General features: G+C 40.9%; 1 protein-coding gene across 1 annotated transcript; it reads right to left on the reverse strand.

The window, feature by feature from the left end:
- Nucleotides 1-1,936: 1,936 nt before the first annotated feature.
- On the reverse strand, nucleotides 1,937-11,931 carry LOC101158168 (myosin heavy chain, fast skeletal muscle-like). Its single transcript, XM_023955969.1, has 40 exons — nucleotides 11,914-11,931; nucleotides 11,147-11,368; nucleotides 10,929-11,072; nucleotides 10,674-10,830; nucleotides 10,561-10,588; nucleotides 10,378-10,483; nucleotides 10,202-10,294; nucleotides 10,046-10,109; nucleotides 9,873-9,971; nucleotides 9,683-9,786; nucleotides 9,415-9,553; nucleotides 9,198-9,316; nucleotides 8,940-9,089; nucleotides 8,674-8,844; nucleotides 8,282-8,585; nucleotides 8,082-8,146; nucleotides 7,905-7,992; nucleotides 7,708-7,825; nucleotides 7,498-7,621; nucleotides 7,208-7,344; nucleotides 6,870-7,125; nucleotides 6,546-6,788; nucleotides 6,283-6,459; nucleotides 6,058-6,203; nucleotides 5,867-5,957; nucleotides 5,391-5,780; nucleotides 5,168-5,294; nucleotides 4,955-5,073; nucleotides 4,671-4,867; nucleotides 4,317-4,500; nucleotides 4,056-4,221; nucleotides 3,843-3,967; nucleotides 3,426-3,734; nucleotides 3,131-3,334; nucleotides 2,910-3,035; nucleotides 2,660-2,830; nucleotides 2,472-2,576; nucleotides 2,281-2,376; nucleotides 2,058-2,189; nucleotides 1,937-1,957 (listed from the first exon to the last, which is right to left on the reverse strand). Exons 2-40 carry the CDS (start codon nucleotides 11,351-11,353, stop codon nucleotides 1,937-1,939), a joined length of 5,802 nt encoding a protein of 1,933 aa, XP_023811737.1. The 5' UTR covers nucleotides 11,354-11,368; nucleotides 11,914-11,931.
- Between the last annotated feature and the right edge of the window lie 7,051 nt (nucleotides 11,932-18,982).

Consider the following 18,982-nt stretch of genomic DNA (forward strand, 5'->3'; position numbering starts at 1 on the left):
TCTGAGTGTGGCAGCCCGCTCACGCAGAACAGGTGAACGGACTGGGTTTCGAAGTCTCCTCCGTTGCGCACACTGTAACAAAGCACCCTCCCCTGCCTGCAAACAGAAGCTACGAGTCCGACTGCTCCGCTCAGAGAGCTGCACATGCAATGTGCGTGTGAACATGATTGCGCAGCAGTACAAGCACAATTGATTAATCCGTGCGCACCATTTAGTAATCCCTGTGCATGGTTTATCAGACTTTTTTTCTTTTTAATCACTGGCCCCCGGAGGTCTCCGTAGAATGTTACATTTCAAAAGAAATCTTCCAAAAAAAAATTATAGAATCTTAATATTTACCTTATGTATATAAATTGTTAATGCATCTGTTGCATGTGAAGTAAAGTTTTAATACTGAAGTCAACTATGCAGATAGTATACTTGTTATGTGTAGTCCACATTTTCAAAATTACTTCTCTCACTGATCTAAATGTTCTGACTACTAATGCAAATACAAATTTTGAACACAGTTTAGCATGACTGCAGAACAAATTTGGTGGTAAATGACTAACATCCTGAATCAGATCAGCATTTGACTCCTGTATGATGGTATGGGTAAGTACATTAATGGACATGGACTAATCAAATCAAAGGTAGATCTCGGTTCGATTCTCGTTTTTCAATGGGTGGCCAAGGAAGTTGTTGGGTTACCCGTGACTCCACCCCCCTCCTCAAGACATAGAAATAGAAATAGAAATAGAAATATCTTTATTGTCATTGTACATGTATAACCAAATTACAGTGCAATTTTTTTCCGGTGGTATAAAAAGTTAAAGTAAGAATTAAAAAAAATAAAAACTAAACTGCGACATGAGACAATATAAGAAAGATATGTTAAAAATATACAAAAAATATAAAAAGGAGGTTGCACCTGCTCCAGTTATTGCACGCTTCCCTAATAAGAACATTCTCTTGTTCCAGAGCATGCTCAATTGATTTTGCATGTTTTGTCATGTGTAGAGTGAGGAAGACAGGTTTGGATCAGTTTCACAAGGCGCCAATTTTGACCTTTTGTGAAATAATTTTCTTTATTTCCAATTAGTTTGACCAGGTTTCCACTTCATCAAGAAGACTTGCATTCTGTATATGAAAGCTCTGTTGTCATGTCTTAAAATGTTGGACACAATGTTTCGTTCTGCTTTGAGGTTCATAACTAACTGTAAATCTACTGGGACTTGTACACAACAGTACATTGGTCTTTCCTGGTTAGTCGGAGGTGGTCCCATTGGTACACTTTTATTTACAAGGCCATGCTTGGTTTTCTACCACCTTGCATATGTTCCTTACTCAAGGAAAGAAACATTGAATCTCGCTCAGTGAGATTTAATGAATGTTGACTGTGCCTTTTGCTCGTACTGAGCTGGGGAAAAAGCATTTCTTCACCCTGCTCCTGCTACCTTAAACGTCTTACAGAAAGATTGGAAGGTGACAGATCTGCTCCTTTTAAAAATACTCTTAAAATGCGACTGAAGGATTTAGAGACAGATTCATTAATATGCAAGTGTTATTTATAAATCTGGACATTTGCAATTGTATTGTTATCTGCTTTATGTAACGTTGTTCTAGAAATTGCTGCCTCTTGGCCAGGACTCCTATGGAAAAGACATTTTTAATGTCAACAGGACCTTCCTGGTTAAATAACAGTTAAATAAAATATCTTTAAACAACATCATTATGTAATGTTTAGTGATGGGTTATTCAAAGTTTTGTTTGTTTTTGTTCCAATAGTTAACTTACTCACACTGTTTTTTTTTGCTTATTGATTTCCTGAGTTTCGTGTATTTAGATTTTCAGTGGTAAAGAAAAAACAGAAAACTTTACAAGCAAGAAAAGTTTTATTGTTTTAACACAGGTTAAACCATATTTTATGATTCAACATTATAGGAGACAATATGCCTTATTCAGCAGCTTCTTTTCCCTGTAAAAAATAAAAAAATTATATTTGAGTTTGTTTTCATAGTTGAACTTTATAAACAAAAGGTAAGCACACTTTGTCGAACATAGAACAAAATGTTTACCTTGCCAGAGTCACGGCTCTTTGCCCTCATCTTGTTGACCTGAGACTCAGCAATGTCAGCACGCTCCTCAGCCTCCTCCAGCTCATGCTGGAGTTTTCTGCACTTGGACAGATGAACATTGGCCTGCTCCTCCTTGATTTAAAAGAGAAAAAGGTATTTTATTCTTGACATAACAACTAAAGTAAATGATAGACAAAAAATATGTTGTTATTTTTTCACTTACCGCTTCCTCAGACTGCCTCTTGTAGGCCTTCACCTTGAGCTGCAACTTGTCAACCAGATCCTGCAGCCTGTTGATGTTTTTCTTATCCTCTTCAGTCTGTTGGGTGAAGTAAAGGATAAAATACATTTGTTCTTGTAATTTTTTTAACAATAAATTTTAGAAGTGCAAAGTAAGTTTTCATGTTCTTGTACCTGATAGGAGAGCTCTTTCACTCTCCTCTCATACTTGCGAACGCCCTTAACAGCATCTGCACCACGTCTCTGCTCATTCTCAACCTCAGCCTCCAGCTCACGCACCTAGAAACATATATTTTAGACTTTTAGCATTGTGTGTGCATTTAAGGAGTTTTGTGAATAAAAATATTGCTTTGGATTTTTACCCTAGACTCGAGTTTCTGGAGCTGCTTCTTGCCACCCTTCATGGCCAGGTTCTCAGCTTCATCCAGACGATGCTGCAGATCTTTCACAGCAACCTCTAGGTTTTTCTTCATCCTCTCCAGATGAGCACTGGTGTCCTGCTCCTTTTTGAGCTCCTCAGCCATCATAGCAGCCTATAACATTTAAGATGCATGTTAAAAATACGACCCTGTTTGTTGTAGTGTAAAGCAAACACAGGAGGTATACACCCACATCAGTGATGGCCTTCTTGGCCTTGTCCTCTGCATTTCTTGCTTCCTGGACAGCATCATCCACTTCTCCCTGGACCTGGACCAGGTCTGATTCAAGCTTCTTCTTTGTGTTCAGAAGGCTTGTGTTCTGAAAGAATGGTATTTAGTGAACATTTCTGTAATGAAAGAGTTTCCCAAATGAACATACATACTTTGAAAAGGTAAAGTATCAATCATTTTTACCTGGGAGTGCAGAAGTCCAACACGCTCACTGGCATCCACCAATTCCTGCTCAGCGATTTTGCGGCTTCTCTCTGTCTGTTCCAGGGCACCTCTTAGCTCCTCAATTTCAGCAACCATGAGACCGTTTCTGCGTTCCACCATAGCAGCTTGCTCCTTCAGGTCCTCTTGGGCTCTCACAGCATCATCAAGGTGCAGTTGAGCATCCTGGAGAATAAAGAAAGAAACCATTGACAACCTCTATAATACACTTCTAAACTACATCAATGCTTGATGTGGAAGTTTTATCTTTCCGTACCTTCAGTTGAGCCTGAACATTTCTCAGCTGCTTCTGTGCCTCAGCAGCCTGGCGATTGGCATGGCTCAGCTGAATCTCCATCTCATTCAGGTCTCCCTCCATCTTCTTCTTGACTCTCAGGGCATCATTCCTGCTCCTGACTTCAGCATCAAGAGTGCCCTGCATGGATTCGATCACCCTCTGGCTGTTCCTCTTAATCTGCTCAATCTCTTCATCTTTCTCTGCAATCTTCCTGTCCACTTCACCCTTGATCTGGTTCAGCTCCAGCTGCACACGCAGGATCTTGGACTCTTCGTGCTCCAGAGTTCCCTAACAATGTTCAAAACAGATCGATTGGTACCTTATAGCTGTCACGTTTTGGTAGTAGCTTATGACTGGAAGCTTCCTTTCAAAAGCCCTTTCCAAATGTGAATGTACCTCAGCTTCCTCAAGAGCAGTCTGGATCTCAGACTTCTCAGTCTCCACTTGCTTCTTGGCCTTTTCCAGCTCGTGGATGCTCTTGCCAGTTTCCCCAATCTGTTCAGTCAGATCTGAGATCTCCTCTGCAGACAAAAGTTTAATAATATTGAGTTTTCAGGATTTAAAGTAATGAACAATTGAACATGTTTTATCAGTGTTTAAGGAGCTTACGCTGAAGGTTCTTGTTTTCACGCTTCATGGTCTCCAGCTGATCCAGAGCCTCCTCATAAGAGTTCTTCATCTTGAAAAGTTCAGTGCTGAGAGAACGAGCCTCCTTCTGAGCACCCTCAAGCTCTGCCTGAGATTCTTCATACTTCTGTTTCCACTCAGCCAACACCTAAAATCACAAATTTATATTGAACAGGGTTATTCGTCGACACAGGGAGGAAAACTTTCTCTGGATTTGACTTTGTTCAAGGTGAAAGAAATGACCTTATCGAAGTTCCTCTGCTTCTTGTCAAGGTTACCAGCAAGAGCATTTGCCCTCTCCACATCAATCATAAGGTCTTCTACTTCACTGTGGAGCCTCTGTTTGGTCTTCTCCAAGGATGCACACTTGGAGTTCACTGCCTCAATCTGTTCCTCGGCCTCCTGGAGACGTTGAGCCAACTTTTTCCTTTTTGAAAAGTCAAGGAAGTGATTTTCTCATTATAAACGTTTAAGCTCAAATACGATCTTGATACATTTATGCACAAATTTAAATGTGTATTTCTATATGTAAGAAGATTGTTTTATTTATTATTAAGTAGTTCCAAAAACTCTTCCATCTGTCTGACTGTTACTTACTTGGATTCTTCAAGCTCCTCTGTACGCTGGATGGCATCAGTTTCATATTTAGTTCTCCACTGAGCCACCTCACTGTTAGCCTTGGACATTCCTCTCTGCAACTCAGCCTTAGCCTCTTGCTCCTCCTCAAACTGCTCCCTGAGCAGATCACAGTCATGGCGTGCAGATTGCACTGCATGTGCAAGGGCATTCTTGGCCTGGTTTGAACAAAAGGATTAAGGATTCAAATGATGAAGGCAAAAATGAGTGGTAAGAGTGGCCTCTGAAAGTGGGAGGTTTCTTACCTTGACCTCCTCTTCAATCTGTCTCTTCAGCTCATCAATCTGCTGGGTGAAAGCCTGTTTCCCTCTGGTCAGCTGAGAAACAAGGGCTTCCTTCTCCTCAAGTTGACGGCCAAATTCACCTGGTGGTAAATTAAACATTGGAGATTAGTTTGTGTCCTTTTCATCTCCCTGCAATGAGTCTGTATTGTAGGTCAAATCCATTCAGTCACTTACCATTTTCAGTGAGCAGGCGGGCTTTCTGCGCACTCAAGTCGTTGATCTGACGAAGGTTCTCGTCATTCTTGGTCTTCAGTTCACTAAGTTGGTCCTCAAGAGTACGGCACATCTTTTCAAGATTGCCCTAACATGGAGAAAAAAACAGAATTGTTACAACTGTATCTAAACCAATTAAAGACTTTGTTTTAGACTCTAAGGCTCAAACAAAGTCGTGGTGTACCTTGGCTTTAGCAACAGCCTCCATGTTGCTGCTGAGGTCATCGATCTCCATCTTGTATTCGCTCTTTTCCTTCTCGAGCTTCTGCTTGACGCGCTGCAGGTTGTCGATCTGCTCGCCCAGCTCAGCAACACTGTCAGCCTGCTTCTTGCGCAGAGCTGCAGCGGTGGCTTCATGCTGCAGAGTGGCCTCCTCAAGATCACGACGAAGCTTCTGGAACTCAGCCTCGCGCTTCTTGTTCATCTCTATTTGAGCAGCAGTGGCACCTCCAGCTTCCTCCAGCCTCTCACTGATCTCCTCCAGTTCCCTGGAGAGATCAGCCCTCTGCTTCTCAACCTTGGCCCGAGCAGCACGCTCAGCCTCAATCTCTTCCTCAAGCTCCTCAATACGGGCCTGGTGGATGTGAAAATGATGTATTCCATTAAATTGTAAAGATAAAATAAGGGACAAATTTTGAGGAATTCAAATGAATCAGTCACCTGGAGCTCCTTGATCTTCTTCTGAAGCTGAGCACCCAAAGACTGCTCATCCTCAATCTTGCTGAGGAGCTGGCTGATTTCAAAGTCTTTCCTGTTGAAATAACATTCATGGTTAGACTGTTGTGTCTTGACTGACATACTGATTTTTAAATAAGAACACACAAACAAAAATAACAGAGCTGTCCATTTACTTCTTCAGTTTTTCCTCAGACTGCTGCTTGTCATTCTCCAGATCCATGATGGATTCCTGGGCCAATTTCAGATCTCCTTCTAGCTTTCTCTTGGCTCTCTCAAGGTCCATGCGAAGCTTCTTCTCTTGTTCCAGAGAACCTTCAAGCTGAAAATGTAACCTTTAGGTTAGTTTATTGTTCAAAAAGAATCTTGTTTTTCAAGTTCATGTTCCATTTGCAGCTTACATCATCCACTTGCTGCTCCAGCTTAGTCTTGGACTTGGTCAGAGTGTTGACTTTGTCTTCCTCTGCCTGCAGGTCATCAAGGGTCTGCTGATGAGCCTCTTGGAGAGCTTTCTTCTCCTTTGTCAGTTTGGCAATGCTCTCATCTTGGGATGCCATCTCCTCAGTCAGGTTCTTCACCTGCATTTGAAGGACAGATGTTTGTATGACATGACTCTACCATTTCCCATTAATGTGTGTTTGGTGGAAGAGTAAAGACTGCAAACCTTGTTCTCAGTGGCATGTTTCTCCTTTTCCACTTTGGCCAAGGTCAGCTCCAAGTCATCAATGTCCTTTTTGAGCTCTGAGCATTCATCCTCCAGCTTCCTTTTCTTGGCAGTGAGCTCAGCATTGATCTCCTCTTCATCTTCCAGCCTCTCGGTTATCTCTTTGAGCTTTGCTTCCAGCTGAATCTTGCTCTTGATTAGTCCCTCACATCTCTCTTCAGCATCTGATAGATTCTCGGATTCCTATTTTTTTTAAGACTTGTGTAAATATTAACATTGGAAACACAAGTGAGTAACAAAAATCTTTAACTTACTGCTACTTACTGATGCCACTTGCAGCTGCAGATCATTCTTTTCCTGCAGAAGAGAGACCATCTTCTCCTCCAGTTCCTTCTTCTTGGCCAATGCAGCAGCCAAGTCGGATGTCATCTTGTCATAGTTCTCCTTCATCTGGGCCAGCTCCTTCTCAGTCTCAGCGCTCTTGAGGAGAGGCTTGATCTTGTAGTACACCTTCATCCATGGCCAGTGTTTGACATTCATGAATGAACGGACATTGTACTGGATGGTGTAGATAGCTTCCCTGTAGGGACAAGGTTTCTGTTAAAACAGTAATTCCCCTGAAGCTCCCTTGTCTATTTTCAAATTATTTAAGTTTGACATGCCTCCTTTCCATCATCTTAACAAACTCCTTTCTCATGAGGAAGCCACGGCAAGCAGCCTGAGTCATTGTTACCAGTGTTGCCAACTTCTCATCTCTCATCTCCTCAAGGGTACCCAGCAGACCAGCCTTGAAGAACACCTGTATAGAGAATTGAAACCTTTTTTATTCCTGTAAACCTCATTGAATATAAATTTAAATTAGCAATGGCTTAAAAAGAAAACTCTAAACACATCTGTATAGTTAAATAAAATCAAAAGTAACTAAGTTTTGACAAAAAATATTGACACTAACCTTGGTGTGTCCAAATCTGTACTCATCATGGTTAACATCAATTGATCCAAGCAGTTTCTCTGAGGCCTTCTTGTTGTCAATGAACTGTCCCTCAGGGATGACACTGGCATTCAGTACCTTGTATCTTAAAAAATAAAGCACATATTTTAAACAACCTTTTCTGTCATCTTTTTGTTTAATATAACAACTTTATTTGTACAACAATAGTACCTCTGTTTGAAGTCACCATAGAGGATTCTGCTGGGGAAACCTTTCCTGCAGATTCTGATACCCTCCAGCACACCGTTACACCTGAGCTGGTGGATGACCAGGAAGTTCTCCATCAGACCTGTAAAATATAGTTTTCACTGTAATCTACCCAGCACAACAACTCAAACAAATTGCTAGAAAAAAACACAATTTTGTACCTGGAGTTTTTGACTCATTGGGAATCAGGCAACGCACAAAGTGAGGATGGGTGCTCCTCAAGTTGGTCATCAGCTTGCCCAAGTTCTCCTGTAGGTTTACAGTAGTAAATGTTTCTTACAAATACAATTTTTCATCATAAGCATCAGTAGACATTTTATGTTTAATCCAAAGCTTACCCTGAACTGGGAGGACACAGTCTGCATGGAACCACCCTTCTTCTTTCCTCCCTTCTTGCTAGTGTCTATGTTTTTGAAGACATTTTTAAATTAAGTCTTTGTTCTTAAAATAATGACTTGAATTTATTTCATTTATAAAAAGTTTACAAAAATAAAAGGTTTTAGCTATAGTACCAGTATATTTGTTTGAAAAAGCTTACCCTCAGCTGGAGCAGGAGGATACAGGAGAGCCAGAAGTTTGCATGAGGATTTCTGGTACAGCTGCACCACAGACTCATTCAGTGGGTCCTTGTTCTTGTCCAGCCAGCCAGTGATGTTGTAGTCCACAGTGCCAGCGTAGTGCACCAGGGAAAAGTGGGCCTCAGCCTTGCCCTTGGCAGGCTTTGGCTTCTCAAAAGCTTTGTTTTTGCCAAGATGCTGGTCATACAGCTTGTTCTTGAAAGATGTGTCTGTTGCCTTGGGGAACATGCACTCCTCTTCAAGGATGGAGAAGATACCCATGGGCTTTGTTAAAGATAAAGAAAAGACACAGGGTATAAGTAACGACATTGAAGCAACAGTTTGAAAACAAGATGCTTAGCCTAATGTTTACCTTCTCAATCAGCTCAATACAGGCAGCCAAGTCCATACCGAAGTCAATGAACTCCCAGATAATACCCTCCTTCTTGTACTCCTCTTGTTCCAGGACGAACATGTGGTGGTTGAAAAACTGTTGCAGTTTCTCATTGGTGAAGTTGATACACAGCTGCTCCAGTGTGTTGAACTGCAAACACACAAGTCATCAAACCGGTTAGATTCATGTCAAATGACAGTCAAGTCAAAGTAGTGGAATAATGGAGTTTTTGGATGAAGGCCTACGTCAAAGATTTCAAATCCAGCAATGTCCAAGACACCAATGAAGTGGTTCCTTTGCTGCTTGGTGTCCAACATCTGGTTAATACGGACGACCATCCACAAGAACATCCTTTCATAGATGGACTTGGCCAGGGCAGTGACAGAGTTCAGCACCTGAATAGTAATATGAGTCAAACTCAATTACTGTCACACAGATCAACTTGATAAATTGATTGAGACCTACTCTATCACCATGTCACCTATTTTTTTTTCTGTTTTTACCTGTGGTACTGTTTGTCCCTTGGTGACATACTCATTTCCGACCTTGACTCTGGGATAGCACAGGGCCTTAAGCATGTCAGCAGAGTTCAGGCCCAGCAAGTAGGCAACCTTGTCAGCATCTGTAAACAGAAAAGATGTCAATAATAAGGAATATATGCAACTTGTAACAGTAATTTCACAGTAAATGTAAAGGTCTTTAGTGTATAGTTAATCTCACCCTCTGTGCCGTCAGGTTCAGCCTGCTCCTCACGTTGTTTCTGCTTGAACTTCATGTTACCATGGTGAAGTACAGCACCGGTCATTTTGTAGATGCTCATTTTCTCCTCATTAGTGAAACCCAGGATGTCAATGGCATTCTGTCAGACAAATAATTGAGACATTTCAAGAGTTCCACTCTTAAGAAAAGACACACGATTAATCTTGTTTAAAGAACATGTAAATATTTCTATAAGTATTAAAAAATTGAGAAGATAAAGTTCACCCACATCAGTGGCTTCCAGCTCGACTTTGTCGTCAATGCTGGCTACAGTGATCTGACCCATGCTGCACATGGGGAAGTCGTAGGGGTTGGTTGTGAGAAGGGACATTTCTGAAAATTAAATGACATGTTAAATTCTATGTTAAAAAAACACACAGTTTTTGTCTAAAAACATTGCAGCAGCTTTTTCTTTTTACCAATCAGCTCAGGCTTGTGATTTGTCATCATCTGGTAGAAGATGTGGTAGCCTCTCTCAAGCTCAAGCTGGAAAGTCACTCTTGACTTCTCCAGCAGATCTGTGTATGTTATAAGTTAGTCTGAAACGTTTTTGCTGTCAGACCAAGTTGAATAGATTCAGCGTCCGACTTACATGTCTCAATGTCAGCACTAGCCAGCTTGCCAGTTGCGCCGAAGTGAATTCTGATGAATTTACCCTGTTTGGAGGAGAGGTACAGTTATGCTAAATCCACATGGGTGAGGGTTTTCTAAGATTTCAGATTTGACTCAGCCATGGTTCCATACTTACAAAACGAGAGGAGTTGTCATTTCTCACGGTTTTGGCATTACCATAAGCCTCCAGCAAAGGATTAGCTGCAATAATCTGATCCTCCAGAGAGCCCTGCATTACAGTTTTTAACGTTGTGTCAATAAAAGGACTTTTAATTCTGCACGTGTGTTTATATGTTGTGTTTTATATTTCACCTGGATTTTGCCAGACTGTTGCTTCTTTTCAGCTCCAGTGGAGATAGTTGCAAAGTACTGAATGACACGCTTGGTGTTTACAGTCTTTCCAGCACCAGATTCTCCACTGAGTACAGACAGAGATATGCTGGTATGTGAACACAGGAAACTTTGCAGATAATAATCATTGAGTGTAATACTTACGTGATCAAGACAGACTGGTTCTCCCTATCTGTTTAAGGTAAATGAAAAATAATGAGTGTCTGGATGAGTCCAAATCAATCCATGCATAAACAAATACTTTGTGGGTAACATACCAGTAAGCATGAACTGAAAAGCGTTGTCAGAGACAGAGAAGATGTGGGGAGGAGCCTCCATACGCTTCTTGCCTCTGTAGGCAGATACAACTTCAGAGTCGTACACTGGGAGCCACTTGTAAGGGTTCACGGTGGCACAGAACAACCCAGAATAGGTCTGAAAAGGACACATATTATCACATAAAACTTGTTATATTTCTGCAAGTGTAGGAAGTCTCAGTGTTACGTGATTCGTTTCAAGTGCAGGTGTCTTACGTAGATCATCCATGCTGCATAACGCTCTTTGAGGTTATACAGCACAGAGGCTTCATTGAGGTGGGTCATCATGGCCATGTCCTCAATTTTATCGAACTTTGGAGGGTTCATTGGAGAGACCTCATCTTCCTTTACTGTTCTTTCCTGCAACAGAAAAACATTCTTGTTACAATTCAGCCTTTTTCACCACCTTCTAAATGTGACTTAGCCCTACAAACCTCATTACTATCCAAGAGTTTGACAGTAACTTTGCCACCGTCTTTCTTGATGATGGTTGCCTTCAAGTACAGCTCCTTGGCATCAGGAACATAGCAGGCACTCTTGGCATCAAACGGTTTGTTTTGAGCCTCAATTCTTTCCTTCTCAGGCTTACGGAGGTAAATGGCAGCCTTGCCGTAAACGGCCATCTCCGCGTCTGTACTCATGGTGGCAGATTTTTTCTGTCAAAGTAGAAAAAAGTAAAATTCTACTTGAGGTTTTCATCTAACTTCTTTGCATAATCCATAAACTTCCTGAAATTATATTTAGCTTTAAACTTCTTATAACCTGAGCTTATATTTTGCACATTGTAAAATCTTTTTTCATTTCTTTAAGCTTAGTCCTCGATATATTCACACAGTCTATGGAGGTTAAAATGTAAAACACTCATCATTTGTCTCATTAAGCTTGTGTCTTTAATGCCCATAAAACTTTTTTATTCCAATTTGTATGTACAATAATACACTAGCCTTTATTTGCAGGTAATATGTGTTTTTTGACAAGTTTCAGATCAACAATTACAAAACCTTATTTAATTCAACAGATTTCCATAAATGACCCTGCCTCTGTTAGAAGTCTTCTGTCCTGCTGATAATCATATTTTTTGTAAGTAAGAAATCACAAAAAGTTCAATTATTTTTAAAACAAACACTGGTGTACAAAATTGTAAATATTTCAAGTTGTGACTGTCTTAAATGTTTTCATATCAGATAGCCAGTTAACTTACCGTACGCTCGAGTCTGCTGGGGTTCTTCACCACACACTGATGTGTTGCCTTCGGCCCCTTATATTGAATCCAGGATGCTTGCTCATCAGCAGATTTATAGTATTTGGGACTCACGCCAAAGGTGGTGTGGATTACAGTCAGAGCAGACTTTAACAAAAACATTCATGGTACATATTTTTTTTCATCATTTCAGATGGACATTTTTTTGAATAGAATATTTTTTTTATTTTTTTTTAATATACTTTCTAGTTGCAATTGTAAAATGTCAGCATCTTATTTATACCTAAATCAATCTTTAGCCCAAAAACTAAATTGGCATTATGTTGTGGGTAACTCAATTTTTTCTTGAAAAATTATTATTTTGCTCCATCAGCAACTCTTAATCTTTCAAAACAGCAAATTGTTTTTGTGTTTCTTAAATCATTTAAGGTTTTTTTATATTTACTTTGTTTGAGATCAGTCTCAAAGTTAACTTTCAAATTAAAACTATGACTCAGTTTCCATTTACACTTTTTGGAAAAACAAGTGCCATTACAAAACTATTAATAATCATCTATTAAACTATTAATAATCATCATATATATATATACATATACATACACACAAAACGTGATTAAATCAATCAGAACTAACTAATCTGTATAAAGTGGTTACATTATACATTAATGCTTACAATGCAGAAGTTAAATCTAGCACATGTGCCAAATAGGGCTAGGATGAGTAGTACATGTGCTTCATGTTTCATCCTTCCATCTGCAAATGCAGATCTAAAATTGGTAATAATCCACACTTAAAATAGCACATTTTTAATCTGGTTATTTTGAGGATAATCTGTACATATGTTTGTTTGATTTATTGAATTATAAAAGTTAGCAAAACTATTTCAATTTCACAATTATTCTGACAGATTGTTTATTTTTTTGTATGAACCATAAATAAATGCAGTTCTTGCTTCTGTTGAGCAGTTTAAAAACATTTCCCTTATACTTTATGGTAAAACAAATGCTCTTCATTATCTGTAAGTGATCTGCCACTGGCATTCACACTTATACAGTATATCCAGCTATTAGCATGTCCACTGACTCTACAGACGTCGTTGCAAGGTCTTTTTTGGCTCATCCTGCTTGTTAAGCAATGCTTTTTTTAAAGTTTCGCAGGAAGAAAATGGTTTATGACACCCAATAAAGACAGGATGGTTTAATCTCCAGGCAAAATTATGGGCATTTGTAGAGGATTTGTTATTTCTGGCAGTCCAGGTGGTCTATGCCCTTTCAATAGGAAATTAAAGTGTTTGCTCCTTTACTCAGTGTTTAGCTTGGTGTTCATCATATTTAAAACTGTAATCTGTACCAGTTACAGTAGTATATATGGGACACCTATATTTATACATGTGATGTAAAGGTGTCCCATATATGGGATGCACACCTTTACGTATGCATGTGAAGTGCACATGTACCTTGTGAGGGGAAATACAGTACATCATAAAAGGGGCGTGACATGGGCTTCTTTTTCAACGTCACCACAAACGTGTCAGAAAGTAGGTGGGACTTATACCACATGACTCAAGAAACATAGGGGTGGTCCTGTGACCAAATTTACAAAGTAGAGTTGGAGTTGTTCTTCCCTTCTCGCTTAGACACCTAGATGTGGGAGGAGTCCTACTGCCAGCTTCCATGTGCCTATATGTGATGGTTGAGGCCCTTACATGAGTAAAATGTACATAACACAAACGTGTTTTTTGGAAAAACATTTTGATAGAATATCCTGCTGTATGATTTCTGGTCAATAAAGATTTACCTTTGAGTGATCATAACCTGAAGGGATCAAGAAACAAATGTGCTCATGTCTATCAAAAGTTGCTTTAATATGACATCTCAAATATGATGAAAGCTATTCATGGTGATCCACAAAAACCCCCATACCTGTGTGACAAGAAGGTGTGTACCACCCAGCAGGCGTGTTGTATGTGATAAATACAGTGCTACTGCTCAACTCGAATCTGACTCTCAATGGACATCATGGCTTTTTATCACTGCTCCAATGCATGCTCTGTCCCAGACAATCTTCCGGTGTCTACAGTTCCAGAAATCATAAGTATGGCTTGCAACCCAGTCCACGACAACACTGTCAGTGAAGTTGATAGTTTACATCAGGAATGTGCTTTTGGTCATGCTGAAACCATAGACATACATATAAAATGGACGAAGCTTCTTTGATGTCACCCATAGATTTTTACACTCACCTACTTGAAGCATAAATTGTCAGCTGGAGTTAGCTCCTCCTGACTCTGATGTTTCGAATATGGGGAAAAGATGCAGGAATGGATTAAGTTGTTTTTTTCCCTTTTGTTTTTTATTCGTGCCCATGTTTCACATCGTCCCGAGGCTCTCTCCAAGCTAACGTTTGTTGCTTTTGCTAAAGTCTCCAGCAAGGAAAAGCAGTGGTGGACTAATATTTATACATGATGTACTTGGTGTTTTACACTTAATATGTTAAGCCACATGTCGCCCGCCATATCATTTTATGTGGCCCGCGAGAGTATAAAACTTTTTTATTTCTTAAAATACAAATTTTCTGTAGTTGATTACATAATATTTATGTGTAATTACTGTAATTATTCAATGATTGCAGGTCTTATGTGTGAGACAAAATGTTACACACGTAATACATGTTCTTTCTAGCTCAGTTTTGTTATTTTTCTACATTCATTTGGACAGTTTGATCCTTCATTAATAAAGTTATGTGGGTTTTAATAAGCGGACAAAATTTTAAAGGATTTCTGCTAGAGTAACAAGCAAACATGTTTTCTATGATGCTATGTTTTCTATAGTGTGTAATATTGTATCGTACCGTATAACATGTATGTATGTATTGGGGAGCCGGTTTAGCTCGTGCTGGTTTGCGGCGCCTTCCGTCCGTGTAACCAGGGTTCGACTCCGGGCTGCTCCCTGTTCCCTTCTCTACTTCTGTGCCGGTCCCAAGCCCGGTTGCTTTGAGAGGGTTGCGTCAGGAAGGGCATCCGGCGTAAAATATTGCCAAGTTTACCGTGCGACTCGTTCGCTGTGGCGACCCCTGATGGGAAAAGCTGAAAAGGAAACAACAACCGTATAACATGTATTATTGTATAATTCTTAATATTATAGCTTTTATAAACAATTTTTTTAAACAATACATCATAACAGTAATAGATGAACATGAAAAATGTCATTTTTTTCTCTAATGTTAAATAAAACTGTTGGCATATGATCATATATAATGTTGTGATTACAACGTAAGAAGCTTTTCTTTTTGACTCAACTAAGTATGTTCCAATTAGTTGAGTTAAACATACTGTCATTAAAATTTTAAGAGCTAATATTTGAGCTAACCCTCTAGACCAGGGGTGTCCTGGCCACGGGCCGTGTTGGGCCCCCCAGATGGTTCAATTTGCCCCAGTAATGAAGAGTAAAAATTATTAGGATGTTTAAAAAAGAAAGCACGTTTCTAGTCCATTCCTGTGGAGAGTTATGATTTTTTAAAGAAATAACTGAAATTGGCAAATTTCTGGCTAATCAGCTTAAAATTAATAGAGAAAAATCATCAATCACCTCTATTACGGACCAAACAGGAAATATCACTCATGACCCGGTCAAAATTAATAACGCATTTGAAAACTTTTATAAAAACTTGTACACACCACAGATCAATCCGTCAGAGCAAAGTATTGACTCATTTCTTAATAATGTAAACCTACCCAGGTTAAATGAGGATCAAATAACAAACTTAGACTCTCCGTTCTCGTTGTCTGAACTTCATGAAGCTCTGTTACTTATGCCTAATGGTAAAGCACCAGGGCCTGACGGCTTTCCTGCTGAGTTTTATAAAGAATTCTGGGAACAACTGGCACCAACATTTTATAAAACTGTCACATCTATCAATGAAAGCCAATCAATGCCACCTAACATGAACTCAGCCAACATAATTCTTCTTCTAAAACCAGACAAAGATCCCAATAGTCCTTCAAGCTACCGCCCTATTTCTCTAATCAATGCAGACGTAAAAATTATCTGCAAAGCACTAGCACAGAGAATAGAAAAAATCACTCCTCACATAATTGACTTCGACCAGACTGGATTCATCAAAGGCAGACACTCGGATGATAATGTCCGTAGACTAGTTAATATAATAGACTTTGCCACCATTAAAAACCAGGAAATGTCCATACTATCACTGGATGCTGAAAAAGCTTTTGACAGAGTAAACTGGAAGTTCCTTATTGCCGCCCTCCATAAGTTTGGTTTTGGAGAAGCATTCATCAAATGGATCAAAATATTATATCACAACCCCAATGCATCAGTTAGAACTAATAAACAGACTTCAAACAGGTTTTTTCTCGGAAGAGGAACCAGACAGGGCTGCCCACTCTCTCCTTCTCTTTTTGCTATATTCATTGAGCCTTTAGCTGCAGCAATAAGACAGAATGAAAGCATTAAAGGAATCAAAACTAAACACAGCCATCATAAAATTAGTCTCTATGCAGATGACATATTACTGTTTTTAAGTAATTTACATTCTGTAAATGAAACGGCAACAATCATTAATGAATTCTCCTCTATATCAGACTATTCCATTAATTGGAATAAGTCTGTTTTATTACCACTGAACAATAATGCGGAGCAAAGACTCACAATACCAGTTAAATCAGGAAATATCAAATATCTAGGTATCAATTTTTCCCCCAAACTATCAGAACTGGTGCAGCTAAACTACACCCCATTACTGAAAAACATACAGGACGATCTAACACGCTGGACCAACCTGCCTCTGTCCCTTATGGGCAAGGTAGCCACGGTAAAAATGAAAATCTTACCCAAAGTTAATTATCTCTTTTCAATGATTCCCACACAACCGCCACTAAAATGGTTCAAAACATTAGACTCATCCATATCAAGCTTTTTATGGAATAATAAACCTGCAAGAATTAGTCTAAAAACTTTAAAATCTGCAAAAAGCTGTGGAGGATTAGAATTACCTAATTTCCACAAATACTTTCTTGCAAATAGATTACAATACATCTTAAAATGGTTAAAAAATAATCCAGAAACCAACTCATGGTTAGACTTGGAACAGGCGTTATGTGGAAAGATCAACCTGTCAGATCTTCCATTTATTAGCCAAACAGTTAAAAAACAGGATTGTTTCAAAACTATTAATATAAACGCCACTTTAACAGCCTGGTGGGAATTTCTCAAAATATCAAAATCATCAATTCAACCGTGCAAAATGACACCCATCTGGAACAACCCAGACATCCTCATAAACAAAAAAATTATCCACTTCCCAGCTTGGCAAGCAGGGGGCATAAAACAACTAGAGCACGTAATTATTGATAGAAGATTCATAACTCCCCAGGAACTTCAAGACAAACATGGAATAAATAACTTCTTGGAATATCAGCAACTTAAATCAAGTATTACTAAAAAATTTAAATACAGAGACAACGATTTAAAGCTACCAGATGTAGTTACCACTCTGATCAATTTCTCAATGAATAAAACTCTCTCCAAAATATACAAACTTTTATGTAATTTAGATAATAACATTTCACTTCCGACAACAAAATGGGATGCGGATTTGAGCATCAGCACAGATGAAAGCTTTTGGTCAGAACTTTGTCTAAACACCTTTAAACTGACAAAAAGTCCAAATCTGCAGCTAATCCATTTTAAAACCCTTCACAGAATTTACTACACTGGACAGAGGATGTTCAAGATGGGTCTCAGCAACTCAGACATTTGTCAGCACTGTGACAGTAATCTACCCGACAATTACATGCATGCACTGTGGTTCTGCACTCCTGTCCAGGCTCTCTGGCAGCAGGTATGTGCCGATTTATCAGTCTGGCTTAAGGTTTCAATCACAGCTTCACCGTCACTTTGTGTGCTTGGTGACATGAGTGCCATCGATGTAGAAGGAGGATTAGGCTCTATCATTTTCATAACTCTTTGCATTGCTAAAAAAACTATTTTAACAAATTGGAAAAGCAAGAAAAATATAAATATAAGTCAACACAGAAATCTGCTGCTTGATCAGATCAGCTTGGAAAAAATGTCAGCCCAAGGTTCAAGTAACTTTGAAAGAATTCGGTCTCTCTGGTCTCCCATAGCTGACTCCATGACTTAGGGGATGGGGGGGCCTGGTCGTCGCTGCTCCTTGCCCTTCTGCCGTGGGCTGGGGTGGGGGCCGGGGCCTCCGGTGCCTGGCGGGGGGTGGTGGGGGCTCCGTTGGTCGGGGGGTCGGGTCCGGCGCCGGGGTGGGGCGGGCTGGGGCGCTGCGTGGTCCTCTGGGCTTGGGTGTGGGGGTGCGTGGGGGGGGGGGGGGTGTTCTGGCTTGGCTTGGGGGGGTGGTCCCTTTGCCTGTGCTGGGGGGGGTTGGCGGGGGGCGCTGCTCGGGGGGGGGGCCCAGCGGCACTGGATGGGCTTCCCATCTACGCCTGGGGCTGGGATCAGCCCTTCCCTGGCTCTGGGGCGGGACGGGACAACCCTCTTGGGGCCCCCGGGCGCTCTGGGTGTCATCCGCTTCGGCTGCGGGGTCTGGGGTGGGGTGGGGTGGGGGGTCTTGTCGGCCCTGTCCTGTGGGGGGGCATTCTGGGGGAGGGGGGGGGCCACTATTGGTACGGGGCAGGGGGGGTTGACAGGTCGGGGTCTCCGCTGAGGCCATCGGCGGTTTCCCCGGCCGGTTGGCTGCCTCGGTCCCGTCGAGGCCTGACCAGAGCTCTTCTAGGGCCGGCGTTTGGGGGTGGGGGCCTGGGCTTGCTCCGGGGGGGGCCGGCGCTTTCTGGCTCCTCTCCCTCTGTGTGGGGTGGGTGGTGCTGGGCCTGGGGTGTCGGCGCCTCCGGGGGTGGGGCCCCTGGGCTGGGTGGGCCTGGCCCCCTTGCTGGGGGGGGGGGCGGGGGACAGCTGTTTGACCACCGGGGGACAGTCTACCAGCTGTCCCCAACTTACCCCCTTCCTCATATAACCTCATAATAGGGTGAGGGGGTGGGGGGATTAGCCTGCGATGAGCCTTGGGGGGGGGGGTTTACTAGGCA

The sequence above is a fragment of the Oryzias latipes genome, chromosome 6, assembly GCF_002234675.1.
Source record: "Oryzias latipes chromosome 6, ASM223467v1".
In the NCBI taxonomy this organism is placed as follows: domain Eukaryota; kingdom Metazoa; phylum Chordata; class Actinopteri; order Beloniformes; family Adrianichthyidae; genus Oryzias; species Oryzias latipes.

Bases quoted from the DNA above. Each gene is read 5' to 3' on its own strand.
- LOC101158168 (XM_023955969.1), bottom strand. From the start codon at position 11,353: ATGAGTACAGACGCGGAGATGGCCGTTTACGGCAAGGCTGCCATTTAC. The intron at 7,126-7,207 runs GCATGTCAAACT...TTGTCCCTACAG, and splicing joins GTTAAGATGATGGAAAGGAG to GGAAGCTATCTACACCATCC. The intron at 5,295-5,390 runs GTACACCACGAC...TCTCCATGTTAG, and splicing joins AGGCTGTTGCTAAAGCCAAG to GGCAATCTTGAAAAGATGTG.